Raw genomic sequence first — 13,025 nt, 5'->3', positions numbered from 1 at the left:
CAGACTTTTGACCACTTTCGCAATGATCTTGGCCTTTCTGATATTGGGGTTGGGGTAAGGCCCATACTTTCCATCATAGTCGGCCTTCTTCAGGATGTCGACCATCTCCAACATCTCCCCAAAGGACATATTTGTGGCCTTAAATCTTCTCCTTCTGGATCGGACGTGTCCGGATCTGGGCTTTCCTCCTCCTCCTCCTCGTTCCTGTAATTAGTACGCACCTGCTGTGACTCCGCCATGTGCTCTTCACCCACTGCGCCGAATGAAAAGGGGCGGGGAATAGACTAGAAAGAACGTCAGGGGCGGGCGGAGTTACACGCATGCGCAGTGTGTATAAAGCGTAACACACGTGCGTATTATGTAGGATCTGTGAGTGGAGGAAGGAGGATCGTAAGAATGAAGGTAAGAGACATACTTGTGCCTATACTGCTTCTAGATTGAGGCCTATATTGTAACAGGATTAGGAGAGTTTGGTCTGACATTAGGCTTTGTCTTGTGTTGTGTCTTGCAGTGAACATGGATATCTTATTACAAGATAATGACTTCATGTCAATATTCATTGACATGTTCAGGGAGCTGCCCTGTCTGTGGGAGATCAACCACCCACTTTACAGGAACCAAACAAAGAGGAAGGCAGCGCTGGATCAATTGTTGGAAATTGTGAAGAAGGTGATCCCCACGGCAGACATCACATATTTAAAGATCCTAATTGGTGGCCTGAGGAGCACATATGTAAGGGAGCGCCAGAAAGTCCAGGATTCGCAGAGATCCGGAGCAGCAGATGACATCTATGTCCCCAGGATGCGGTACTATGACTGGCTGCATTTTCTGGCAGGCCAGACTGAACCCAGGTCATCCCTCTCCAGTCTTCCTTCCACTCTTCCTTCCCCTCCAGCTGAAGCTTCTGACGCCCAACCTGGGCCTTCCAGGCAGCAACATGTGGAGGATCCCAGCTTGAGCCAGGTATAGCATTCCTCTAAATATTTCTGCTTGTCCAATCAATGATGTTAACTAGATGTTAGTTTGGAGTACTAATTTATGATTGTGATTGATGAAGCAAAAACTAAAACCATGTCCCTTTTTCATACACAGGGAAGTCTCAGCCAGGAGGTGGCCGGGCCGAGCCGGCTGCCTGGTCTGCAGGTCCCTCCCCTACACCTGGAAAGAGAAAGTGGCAGGAGGAGGAGTGCCCTAGAGGAGGCTGCCATAGGCCTCTTTTGGAGGGCTACAGAGGCCCTGGGAGCACCACACACCGTGGAGGATGACTTCGCTGCCATCATTGCCTCTAAAATGCAGAGGATGGAGGAGGGACAACAACTCATGTGTGAGTCGCTCATATTGGAGGCTCTTAATAAAGGTATGAGGGCCCAAATTACATCTGAGACACACCTTTGTGAACTCACGCATAGTCCTCCTCCTCCTCCTGCAGGTCCTCCTCCTCCTTCTCCTCAAGGTCCTCCAAGTCCTCCTCCTTCTCCAGGTCCTACTCCTCCTCCTGCCACATCTCCAACAGCACAGCCACAGCCCGTAATGAAACGTGGAAGGAAGACCAGAAAGTGAGGACCCTGGATCCAGTCTGGTCAGCCAAAAGATGCAGCCTCTTGTGGTACCACAGCCTGGGGACACAGATGTCATCTGCTTTTTGCCGGATCTCTGCGACTTCTGGACCAGACTGCCCTCCCTTACATATGGACTCCTCAGGCCACCAATTTTGATGTTCAAGAATGGATGTCTGCCCTGGGGGTCCAAGGCTTCACTAATTTCTCCTGTTGTCCCAGCATTGCCTCCCTCTTTGCCTCCCTCTTTGTTTGGTTCTGAGCCCTTAATAAAGGATTTTTGTTTTGAATTATACTTGCCTATGTGTGTTTTACTTCAAAAAGGACAGATGGTTTGTGAGGATTCAGGTACATTTCAAATATACAATGTAAAATTAACAAGGGACACCAACAACAATCTCCTTGAGATTAAACAACAAAAGATATCAATGGTGTTGTGGTAACTTGACACACAAAACACACACAAAAATAGTCTGGAGTAAAACTAAAAATAACATTAAACAAAGATCAGCCTTGGAAAAAATACAAACATAAAATCTAAACGTAAAATGGCTTTAAATAAAAAAAATAAATAAAACAAAAAAACAAAAAAATGTATGTCAGATGTGACAAATAACAATATATTCAGGGAATCCCAAGAAAAAAACAAAACAATAAGTTTGTGAGAAGTGTGTGTGAATATGAGCAGCAAAACTACTTAATTCTTGTCACATTATAAAGAAGAAGAGAGTGCGCTGTATTAAACCATTTTTAACATTGCAGCGTGACGAAAGTGCTGTATCCATTGCGAACGCTAATTTTACCTGACCGAGCTGTTTCGTGTCGAAATTTCTTCCGAGCATGCATGGCACTTTGTGCGTCGGAACAGGCCACACACGGTCGGAATTGACGCGATTGGATTTTGTTGTCCGAAAATTTTATCTCCTGCTCTCCAACTTTGTGTGTCGGAAAATCCGATGGAAAATGTCCGATAGAGCCCATACACAGTCGGAATTTCCGACAACACGCTCCGATCAGACATTTTCCATCGGAAAATCCGACCGTGTGTACGGGGCATACGAGACTTCTAAAGGTCCGCATAGCTGAACATCCAATGATCATAAAAAATGGTTTTAAGTTTCACAGCGTTTCCCTTCATTTCAGAGAAAAACACAACCAGGACCCTTCTTTGCTGCAATATTGCGGGATTGATTGCATTTATCCATCTTGGAGGGGCTCTAATCATGTAAGAGATTTATCTCAAAGGGAAACCCGCTGGATTTTCCTTTTTAAATGTCTTGCCCCTAGGGGCTATAGAAGTCGATTTGAACTGCTTTATTAGTAATGTTTAGGGAACTGTGCATTTGGACTTTATTTTACTTTACTTTATTTTCTTTTTATTTTAATTTTAAGTTTATATCTATATTTATATTCATTTTTATTTTTATTTGTACTTTTATTTTTACTATTATTTATTTCATTCAGTATTTAGCTCTGTCTCTTCGTTTCCAATAGGGTGGGTGAAATATATTGCAATCTGCTCTGCTTTAAGAGCAGTTACATGGAGTGTTGGCTAGTACCCTTTAGAGATTTTTTTTGGTGTCTGGTACACTCTGTTCTAAAGTGGTGGGGGAGAGGGGTCTTGATATTTTCATTTTCTGGCACCTACCAGTGGTTGCCTTTTGAACAATGGATGATTGTCTCACTCACCCACCACTGGGTGAGTGAGTATACGTTGTTGGCGTATATCTTTTCCCTAGTTCTGGCCTTTAAACTAAGCCATTACTAGATTGGTCCAGCTTCTTCTTGTTGCTTATTTATGAAAAAAAAAAATTATTGTGAGATTTGATAATGTTCATTATTATTTTAATCAATAATAACTGTATGTTAACAAATTATGTGGTCTGCACACTACATGAATGTGTATATTCAACGCCGTTTATGCTCATTAGTAAGATACTAGCAATCATCTTATCATACAAGCTCTTGATAAAGTAATCTATATTGGGGCGTCAAATTGATCATGTATTTATAAACTGCAAGAACATTTGCCCCTTTATAGTTGTTCTCTCTTGATGTAAATGTCCGGATATTGCCGCTGCGGGGACACGAGGTGTGCACATGCGCAGTACAGATAGCAGCGATCTATTAGTGTTAAGGGTATATAAGGAATGATTGTCGTGCCATTCAGCCAATCCGATGATTAAGTCTGTGTGATGAAACATGTCGGGGGCGTGGTTGTAAGGCAATCATCATCAATGACGTAGGATGCTGAACTTCGGACTAGGAAGTGGATGAGCGAGCTGAGATCCAGGACCAAGGAAGGGGTGAGAGTTGTTTACACACCAGCACACCTCGGGTCCGCCGAGACCACAAGATCCGCTGTTTTATTGCTGCTTAAAGATTTGCTGTGATTTCTTTTGCTGGTTTTCAAGTTTGCAAATGTGAGTTTAATGGTTGAAAATGTGAAGTGCATTTTAATACACTGGTTTTTATGGTATTTCACTATTGGAGCTCTTTTATCATTATTTACATGTGGAGAACTATCTGATATACACGGTTGGATCTTGGATATTCATTTAAAACCCTATCCATGCGGTTTATAAGCGTCTAAGCCTAACACGAAAGTGTAGGCATTTAAATTCGGTGAGTGCGTTTCATTAGGGGAGTGGAATCACTGGCACACTGGTGTGGTGGATGGAACAGGAAGATTTCACATTGTTTTTGGAGTCATGTAAACAATTTATGGACTATATTTTGTGATAACATATTTTATATATTTTATATATTTTTTTTTTACTTGTCACAGGGTGTGATTATTGTTTATTCACATATTCATTTAGTGATTATTCTATATTCACATGTTCATTTAGTGATTTTTAGATATAAGTCACTTTGGTTTGAACAAACATTTATTTAACGCCACTATTTTTTCCTATTATCACGTATTTTGCTTGATAAAGGGTTAAAATAAAGCTTACATATGTATTGAATCCGACAAGCACTACATTCTATGAAATATACCATCGATTTGAAATTACAGTTATTGTCATTTTTGAGGGAATATGTCTTGCCTGTTGAACAGGTGGTTACAGTTTTACTCTTCTTGTGTCTGCTACACTGTTTACATGTGTTTAAACCACATGGATATGAACCTGTAACACTCAACCATGTATTGGAAGAGTGTTGATTGTGAAAGCGAAGGAGGCTTGGGGACAGCATTGATCCCAGAGTGGGTCCTTTCCTGCTTTAAAAACTGCATCCCTACCGAAGAATGTCATATAGTGCCCTGTCTGCAAATAAAATGGGAAGACACTGCCTGATAATCTTAACAATGTCATTATATTGCATGGAGTAAGTAGTTACAAAGTGTGCTGCTCTGTTGCTCTGGGGGGGGGGGGGGGTGCTCATAGTTTTGGAACCTGTTGTATTGTTAATCAAATTATCCTGATCTCTCCTCTCTGCCAGAGCTTCCTTTTGGTGGTATTTGATCACCTCTGCGTTTTGTTTTGCGCTATAAACAAAAAAAGACCAACAAATTTGAAACAAAAAAACTATATTTTTTACTTTCTGCTATAATACATATCCATAAAAAAAGTCAAAATGACACTTTGCTACAATGTAAAGTACTGAGTGTACAGCTTGTATAACAGTGCAAATTGGCTGTCCTCTCAAAATAACTCAACACACAGCCATTAATGTCTAAATCACTGGCAACAAAAGTGAGTACACCCCTAAGTGAAAATGTCCAAATTGGGCCTAATTGGCCATTTTCCCTCTGGTGTCATGTGACTTGTTAGTGTTAAAAGGTCTCAGGTGTGAATGGGGAGCAGGTGTGTTAAATTTGGTGTTATCGCTCTCACTCTCTCGTACTGGTTACTGGAAGTTCAACATGGCACCTCATGGCAAAGAACTATCTGAGGATCTGAAAGATTGCCAAGACCCTGAAACTGAGTTGCGGCAAGGTGACCAAGACCATACAGTGGTTTAACAGGACAGGTTCCACTCAGAACAGGCTTCACCATGGTCGACCAAAGAAGTTGAGTGCACGAGCTCAGCATAATACCCAGAGGTTGTCTTTGGGAAATAGATGTATGAATGCTGCCAGCATTGCTGCAGAGGTTGAAGGGGTGGGGAGTCAGCCTGTCAGTGCTCAGAATATACGCCGCACACTGCATCAAATTGGTCTGTATGGCTGTCGTCCCAGAAGGAAGCCTCTTCTTAAGATGATGCACAAGAAAGCCCGCAAACAGTTTGCTGAAAACAAACAGACTAAGGACACGAATTACTGGAATTATGTCCTGTGGTCTGATGAGACCAAGATAAACTTATTTGGTTCAGATGGTGTCAAGTGTGTGGCAGCAACCAGGTGAGGAGTACAAAGACAAGTGTGTCTTCCCTACAGTCAAGCATGGTGGTGGGAAGGTCATGGTTTGGGGCTGCATAAGTGCTGTCAGCACTGGGGAGCTACAGTTCATTCAGGGAACCATGAATGCCAACATGTACTGTTACATACTGAAGCAGAGGATGATCCCCTCCCTTCGGAGACTGGGCCGCAGGGCAGTATTCCAATATGATAAGGATTCCAAACACACCTTCAAGACAACCACTGCCTTACTACAGAAGCTGAGGGTAAAGGTGATAGACTCGCCAAGCATGTGTCCAGACCTAAACCCTATTGAGCATCTGTAGGGCATCCTCAAAGGGAAGGTGGAGGAGCGCAAGGTCTCTAACATCCACCAGCTCTGTGATGTCATATGGAGTGGAAGAGGACTCCAGTGGCAACCTGTGAGGCTATGGTGAACTCCATGCCCAAGAGGGTTAAGATTGAAATTTTGGGCCCAATTAGGACATTTTCACTTAGGGGTGTACTCACTTTTGTTGCCAGCGGTTTAGACATTAATGGCTGTGTGCTTAGTTATTTTGAGGGGACAGAAAATTTACACTGTTATACTAGCTGTACACTCACTACCTTACAAAGTGTCATTTCTTTAGTGTTGTCACATGAAAAGATATAATAAAATATTTAGAAAAATGTGAGGGGTGTACTCACTTTTGTGAAATACTGTATTTTCGGTAAAAAAATCCCAATAAGTGTATTTTGATTGGATTGCGCAAAAGTTATAGTTTTTACAAACCATGGGATAGATTTATGGACTTTACTTTTTTTTTTTATTGTTTTTACTGGTAATAGTGGCGATCAGCAATTTTTAGCGGGGCTGCGACATTGCGGTGGACAAATCTGAACCTAAGTGACACTTTTTGGGGACCAGTGACACCAATACACTGATCAGTCCAAAAAAAAATTGATGAGGCAGGGGTTGGTGGTGCGTGTAAGACACCTGGTCTGACTGATCCAATAGGAAACAAGAAAAAAGAAGAACCTAGTGCTGATAAGGCACGGTAATACTCCTCTGGATTGTATAGGCAGACCAGGTAATATAGTAAAAAAAAGTATTTTATTATAAATATACAGTAAAATTGCAAATAGCAAAAAAGAAATGTTTACAATTACATGAAAAGGTTTGTAACAATTATACTTAGGTAAACAGTATGAGACTCACCTGTCCTGTAGAAAAAGTTGTGCTAGCAAGAGCACATAATGCAAATGATGCCTGACATGTTTCGGACCTTGTAGTCCTTCTTTGGAGGCTTATGTCATTTTTCTATAGAGAATCATAAGTATTCTAGGATGTAAATACAATGATACATTAGTATAGTAATAAATTGATATAACAGTTAAATCTATGATAATTAAACAATAAAAGAGAGTGCTTTATAGTCCATAAGACATGTACCTCCAATCATGTTTAATATCAGTATAACAGCTAAAGAGATTATACTTACAGAGATGAACCAATCGTTCATAAAAGCAACCAAGGGGGGCCCAAATTGGGTTCCCACGGATATATATTGCAAGACCAGGGCCTCGATAATATGCCAGGTGAAAAAGAGATGGAAGGGCATGTACAGAAAGGACAAGAGAGCAGAGAAGCTGCAAGTGTCCCAGTTGCAAGGACTTCAGGCGTGTGGAGTAATAAACGCTAGCCAAAATCCTGACCAAAAAATAGATGAAATCTTGATGTACACTGCAGTAGATTACTGTATATGGTTCTCTGTACATGTATAAAAAAGAGAAAAACAAAAAAAGGAGTATAAGAAAGAGGAGTACTTATAAATTGTTCTAAGAATGGAAAGATGAAAAATAATAAGGATATATATGCAGTATGTGCTCTTGCTAGCTCAGCTTTGTCTATAGGACAGCTGCGTCTCATACTAATGTTAACCTAAGTATATTTGTTACAAACCTTTTCTTGTAATTATATACATTTCTTTTTTGATATTTGCAATTTTATTGTATATTTATAATAAAGCACTTTTTTTACTATATTACCTGGTCTGCCTATAAAATCCAGAGGGGTATTACCGTACCTTATCAGCACTAGGTTCTTCCTTACTTCAGTGCTAAAAAAATGCACTGATCACTGTATAAATGACACTGGCAGGGAAGGGGTTATGTACGTTGTTTCGCACAATAGAGCCGCCCTGCTGCTTTATATATGCAGTGGGCTTTAAGTGGTAAAAAAGCATTTTTTGGTTTGGTATATGTTCCCCAAGGCAATGTCCATCCCCTAGGCCATTTGTTTAACAATCTCTTGTCTTTTAATATAGAAAATGGCCATTACAATTTTTTAACAGTCAGCTCCCTTTGACTTCAATGGGGTTTAGATTTGGCACACAAACTTCATTATTCGTATTATTCGTAGAACCTGTCTCATACCAAAACCAGATTCAGCTTGTCTCTAAATAGGGGGTAGGGGGGTAATGACAGCTTCTAAGTGCTATATTAATTTTTGTTCAGACCTGCAATCAAAGTGTCTGGTAGAGGAAAAATGTTTATCAATAACTTCCATTGTGACTCTGAGATGTAATGTGACAAAATGCAGAGAGAGCTAAAGGAAGCTGATGCTGGAAGATAAATTGTGTTTTAATTAGCTATGTCATTTTGGAAAATGTGCTTTTTACCATGCTCACCTAGCAATGTGGTACCATGACACACATCGTATGGTACACTGTTTTTAGCCCACAGAAATCTGTCCCTGCCACGAAAGCACTAGTTGATTGTGTTTGCCCCCTAGGAACAATCATTTCAGTCCTCCCTTGGCAGAGACCATTAAGGGCCAGGATAAGAATAGCATTCATGAAAAATCCATTCCAGACTCTTTGGGGTTGATTTACTAACGCCAAATAGACTGTGCACTTTGCAAAGTTGCCCTCTGCAAGTGCAGTTGCTCCAGAGCTTAGTAAATGAGGTAAGGCTTCGCTTTGCAAAGAATACCCAATCACGTGCAAGGAAAATAATAAGAAGAGCATTTTTGCTTGTACATGATTGGGTGGTGGAAGTCAGCAGAGCTTCTGCTCATTTACTAAGCTCTGGAACATCTGCACTTGCAGAGGACACAGTATTTTTGCCTTTAGTAAATCAACCTCTTTATCTTTGTCCTCTGAAATCAACTAGCCTATCTAGGAAATACACCAAACAATCCTATTTTTATTTACAGGCCACATTGTTAATTTAGTATTTACAAATAAATATGACATTAGAGAACGGAACTTTGTTCAGGTTTTTTTTTTATTACACGTGCTACAAATGGAACACAAATTAATAGTGGAAACAATGCTGCTTTCTGTTCATGTTGTAGTTTAGTGATAGCTGTGGCTAAGAGCATCAACCAGGACAGCAATTAACTTCTCCCATACTTGCTCGACTTGAGGACTAAAGGCTTTTCCAAGTTTGGCACCCAGGACAACAATCAACACTTCTCCAAGACGCTGCATAAAAAAAGTAACATTTTGTTATTAGTATGTAAGCAAATCATTACGTTATCAAATTATTTAATTAGAAGAATAGTAATATATAACAGTGTTTTTAGTTACCCAAAGCAAAACGCAAAAAAGTTTGAAAATGTGTTAAAGTATACTACAACCAAAGAGAGATCAGCAGTAGTTACTTATTCCTTGAGCTGCTGAAGAAGAATTAATTGCTGTGGATTACTATCGACCATTACTCTGGTTATTAAGACAATTTCAAAGCCATAACTTTTTTTTTATTACTTTGGGAAGGAGTACGGAAGGTGATATGTCATCTTCCAATGAGGGCACATAATCAATTCAAAACTGTATAAGAAGTTATGTTTTCCAAATCCTTTAGGCTGGGTTCACATATCTGCGGTGCGGTTTGCAGTCTGGTGTCCTGTGTGTTTCTGTTCACCAGTTCAGGTGCAATTCAAGTGCAAATTTTTCACTTAATTTATACCTGAACCAGACCAAAAAACATACAGCACCCTTTTCAAAACCGCAGCCGCCAAGACATGTGTGAACTGGCCCCATTGAAAGTCGGTCACACTCACATGTTATGTGAATTGGATGCTGTTAAAAACGCATCCAATCTGCATTTATGTAAACCCAGCCTTATGCCCTGTACACATGGTCGGACATTGATCGGACATTCCGACAACAAAATTCATGGATTTTTTCTGACGGATGTTGGCTCAAACTTGTCTTGCATACAAACGGTCACACAAAGTTGTCGGAAAATCCAATCGTTATGAACGCGGTGACGTAAAACGCGTACGGCGGGACTATAAATAGGGCAGTAGCCAATAGCTTTCGTCTCCTAATTTATTCTGAGCATGCACGGCACTTTGTGCATCGGATTTGTGTACACATGATCGGAATTTCCGACAACGGATTTTGTTGTCGGAAAATTTTATAGCAAGCTCTCAAACATTGTGTGTCGGAAATTCCGATGGAATATGTGTGATGGAGCCCACACATGGTCGGAATTTCCGACAACAAGGTTCTATCACACATTTTCCATCGGAAAATCCAACCGTGTGTACAGGGCATTAGAGATTTCCTCACACTTCCTGTTTAGTCTCTAAGAAGCATGTGGAAATCCCCCCATGATACACAGACAGCAAAAAAAAAAAAAAAAGGAATGCTTGGGTTCTTAACTATTTCTTACTCTTCAAAATGAGCAAAGTTTTGGATTTAAATATACTTACAAAAGTGACAAGGTCATACAGTACATTTCTGTTTGGTCAATAGAAAGCAATCAAGCCCAGTGTTAAATAAAATATTAAGATTTATACCCTAAAGTTCTCAGGATCCACATGCAGTTGGTTAGCATGTTCTTCACTGAGGTCATGCAGAGTGCCCTTCACATTGTCTAGGTGATGGATGGCATTGTCAATAGCTCCCAGAATCTTCTTGCCATGTGCGTGCACCTTAGGATTTGTAGCAATTGCAGCTGGACTGGAGAGATCTCCAAAGGTGCTGAAATACCTCTGGGTCCAGGGGTAGACTATAAACAGCCTATGAAAAATGGAAGAAAACATGTTTGATTAATATTTTCCACCAGGAACCTTCAAACATATATACATCATCAATGAATAAATACAACTTCATGGGTATGATGCAGTACCTGTATGACTGACTAGTATGTACCTGTGAACTTGTACCAAATATTACTTGTTTGTTTGTGTGCAAGGATATGAATACTAAAAAAAATATTATGTAATCATACTGTGTAAAGATATTTGTTACTTTCAAAACTAACACTATTACAGTATCTATAATGCAGAAAGTCCCATCTTAGGAAAGGAAAATAAATAACAGAAAGAAACATCAGTAAAGATAAATAAATGACAATTATCATTTTGCTAAGATACTTTGAAAGTATTATTTTAATTAAAATAATTACACAGATTAACGTAACAAGCCAGAGAGTGGAAGAATATAACCCCATTTTTTTCTGCCTTTGTCCCATTGGAGAGATTCCCTTCACTTTCTGTCCTAAAGCCAGAACAGGAAGTGAGAGGAAATGTCTCTGTAATGATGAAAATCTCCTCTTAGACAGTCACCAGAACTAGTGTCCCCATTAGAATATTTCCCATCCATTCCTGTTCTGGTGGCAACTCAAGCCTTGGGATTCTCTCTCATTTTCAATCTAGGTGATAATGCTGACCAGGACAAACAGGAAAGGTGGTTACACCTATTTGGGACACAGACAGCAGTAAATAACTGGTTATTTTTTTTTTATTTGGATAGAGTGGGTAAAGGTTGGAATCTCTCCCAGGTTGTTGTTTTTTTTTCTGTCTGTGGCCCCACTGGAAAGATTTCCCATTGCTTTATATTCTTCTAATTGACAGTTACAATGATTGGATTTGGTCAATCTAAAAACAATAAAGGTGTAAAATATGCAATAAATAAGGAAAACTATTGAATTCCACTTTACATAGTGCCTTATTAGACAAACCCAAATATGATTCAATGAAGTATCACATTCATTTCTTTGTTAAGTTAAAATACATTTTGCAATTTGAAACCATGGAAATATTAGAAGACTGTTAAATGATTCAGGTTAGAAGATACTGGTAACATATAGTAGAGAGATTCTGAAAAAGTAAAAACACCAAGGGAAGTTGTTATACCTGGTAAGTGCTTCATGTCCATCCTGTTCAACATCGACCTTCTGCCACACAGAGTTGATGACGGCTTTCTCTTCAGCAGTCCAGTGAACCATGGTGGTGGATTAAGTCAGATGAGAGTAGCTCCTGCTTCAATAAGTAGATGTTGGATGGCAAACACAACTTTCTTCCCATTTTATTTATAATCTGCTTTGTAAGTCACACCTACATTTCATTTGTGCTTTGTCATAGTATTGTATCTCCATTTAACCACTTCCCGACCGCCGCACGACGATGTACGTCCTAAGTTTGAAGGGGTATATCGTTGTTATGGCAGCAGCTAGCTGCCATAACCCCGGTATCCCTGTTTTCGTGCGGCAGCCGGCTTTCAGATAAAAGTGGTCCCTGCGGCGGATTCGCCGCGAGATCACTTTTATCGGTGGCGGGAGAGGGCCCCCCCTCCCGCCGCGATCCGGTGCCCTCCGCCGCTTACCGGAGCCGTCGGTAGCGGCGGAGGCGATCGCGTCCTGTGCCGTTGTGTGTCTGGAGACGAGTGAGGCCAAGATGGCGCTCACTCGTCTCCATGACACTGCTGGGCGGAAGCGACGTCAAAACGTCACTTCCGTCCACGCCTCTTAAAGGCTTATTTTTTCAAATGTCATTTTTCTAAATGACTTTTTTTTTTTTTTTTTTTTATTGCATTTTAGTGTAAATATGAGATATGAGGTCTTTTTGACCCCAGATCTCATATTTAAGAGGTCCTGCCATGCTTTTTTCTATTACAAGGGATGTTTACATTCCTTGTAATAGAAATAAAAGTGACACAATTTTTTTTTTTTTAAACAGTGTAAAAATAAATAAAATATTGTAAAATAAATAATAAAAATAAAAAAAAAATTTTTAAAACCCCCCTGTCCCAACGAGCTCGCGCGCAGAAGCGAACGCATACGCGAGTAGCGCCCGCATATGAAAACGGTGGTCAAACCACACATGTGAGGTATCGCCGCGACCAGTAGAG

The 13,025-nt window shown here is 40.3% G+C and overlaps 1 protein-coding gene across 1 annotated transcript; it reads right to left on the bottom strand.

The window, feature by feature from the left end:
- Positions 1-9,150: 9,150 nt before the first annotated feature.
- On the bottom strand, positions 9,151-12,200 carry LOC141146631 (hemoglobin subunit beta-3-like). Its single transcript, XM_073633042.1, has 3 exons — positions 12,032-12,200; positions 10,691-10,913; positions 9,151-9,368 (listed from the first exon to the last, which is right to left on the bottom strand). Exons 1-3 carry the CDS (start codon positions 12,121-12,123, stop codon positions 9,240-9,242), a joined length of 444 nt encoding a protein of 147 aa, XP_073489143.1. The 5' UTR covers positions 12,124-12,200; the 3' UTR covers positions 9,151-9,239.
- Between the last annotated feature and the right edge of the window lie 825 nt (positions 12,201-13,025).

Source organism: Aquarana catesbeiana, linkage group LG06 (genome assembly GCF_042186555.1).
Source record: "Aquarana catesbeiana isolate 2022-GZ linkage group LG06, ASM4218655v1, whole genome shotgun sequence".
Classification (NCBI taxonomy): Eukaryota; Metazoa; Chordata; class Amphibia; order Anura; family Ranidae; genus Aquarana; species Aquarana catesbeiana.
Note: the sequence above shows the minus strand (reverse complement) of the source record. Positions and strands in the feature narration are given on the sequence as shown.

What these genes read in the sequence shown, in the direction of transcription:
- LOC141146631 (XM_073633042.1), bottom strand. Translation starts at nt 12,123, where the DNA reads ATGGTTCACTGGACTGCTGAAGAGAAAGCCGTCATCAACTCTGTGTGG. An exon ending in GGACATGAAGCACTTACCAG is followed by an intron (nt 10,914 to 12,031) that starts GTATAACAACTT and finishes CATTTTTCATAG; the next exon opens with GCTGTTTATAGTCTACCCCT. An exon ending in TGGATCCTGAGAACTTTAGG is followed by an intron (nt 9,369 to 10,690) that starts GTATAAATCTTA and finishes TTTTTTATGCAG; the next exon opens with CGTCTTGGAGAAGTGTTGAT.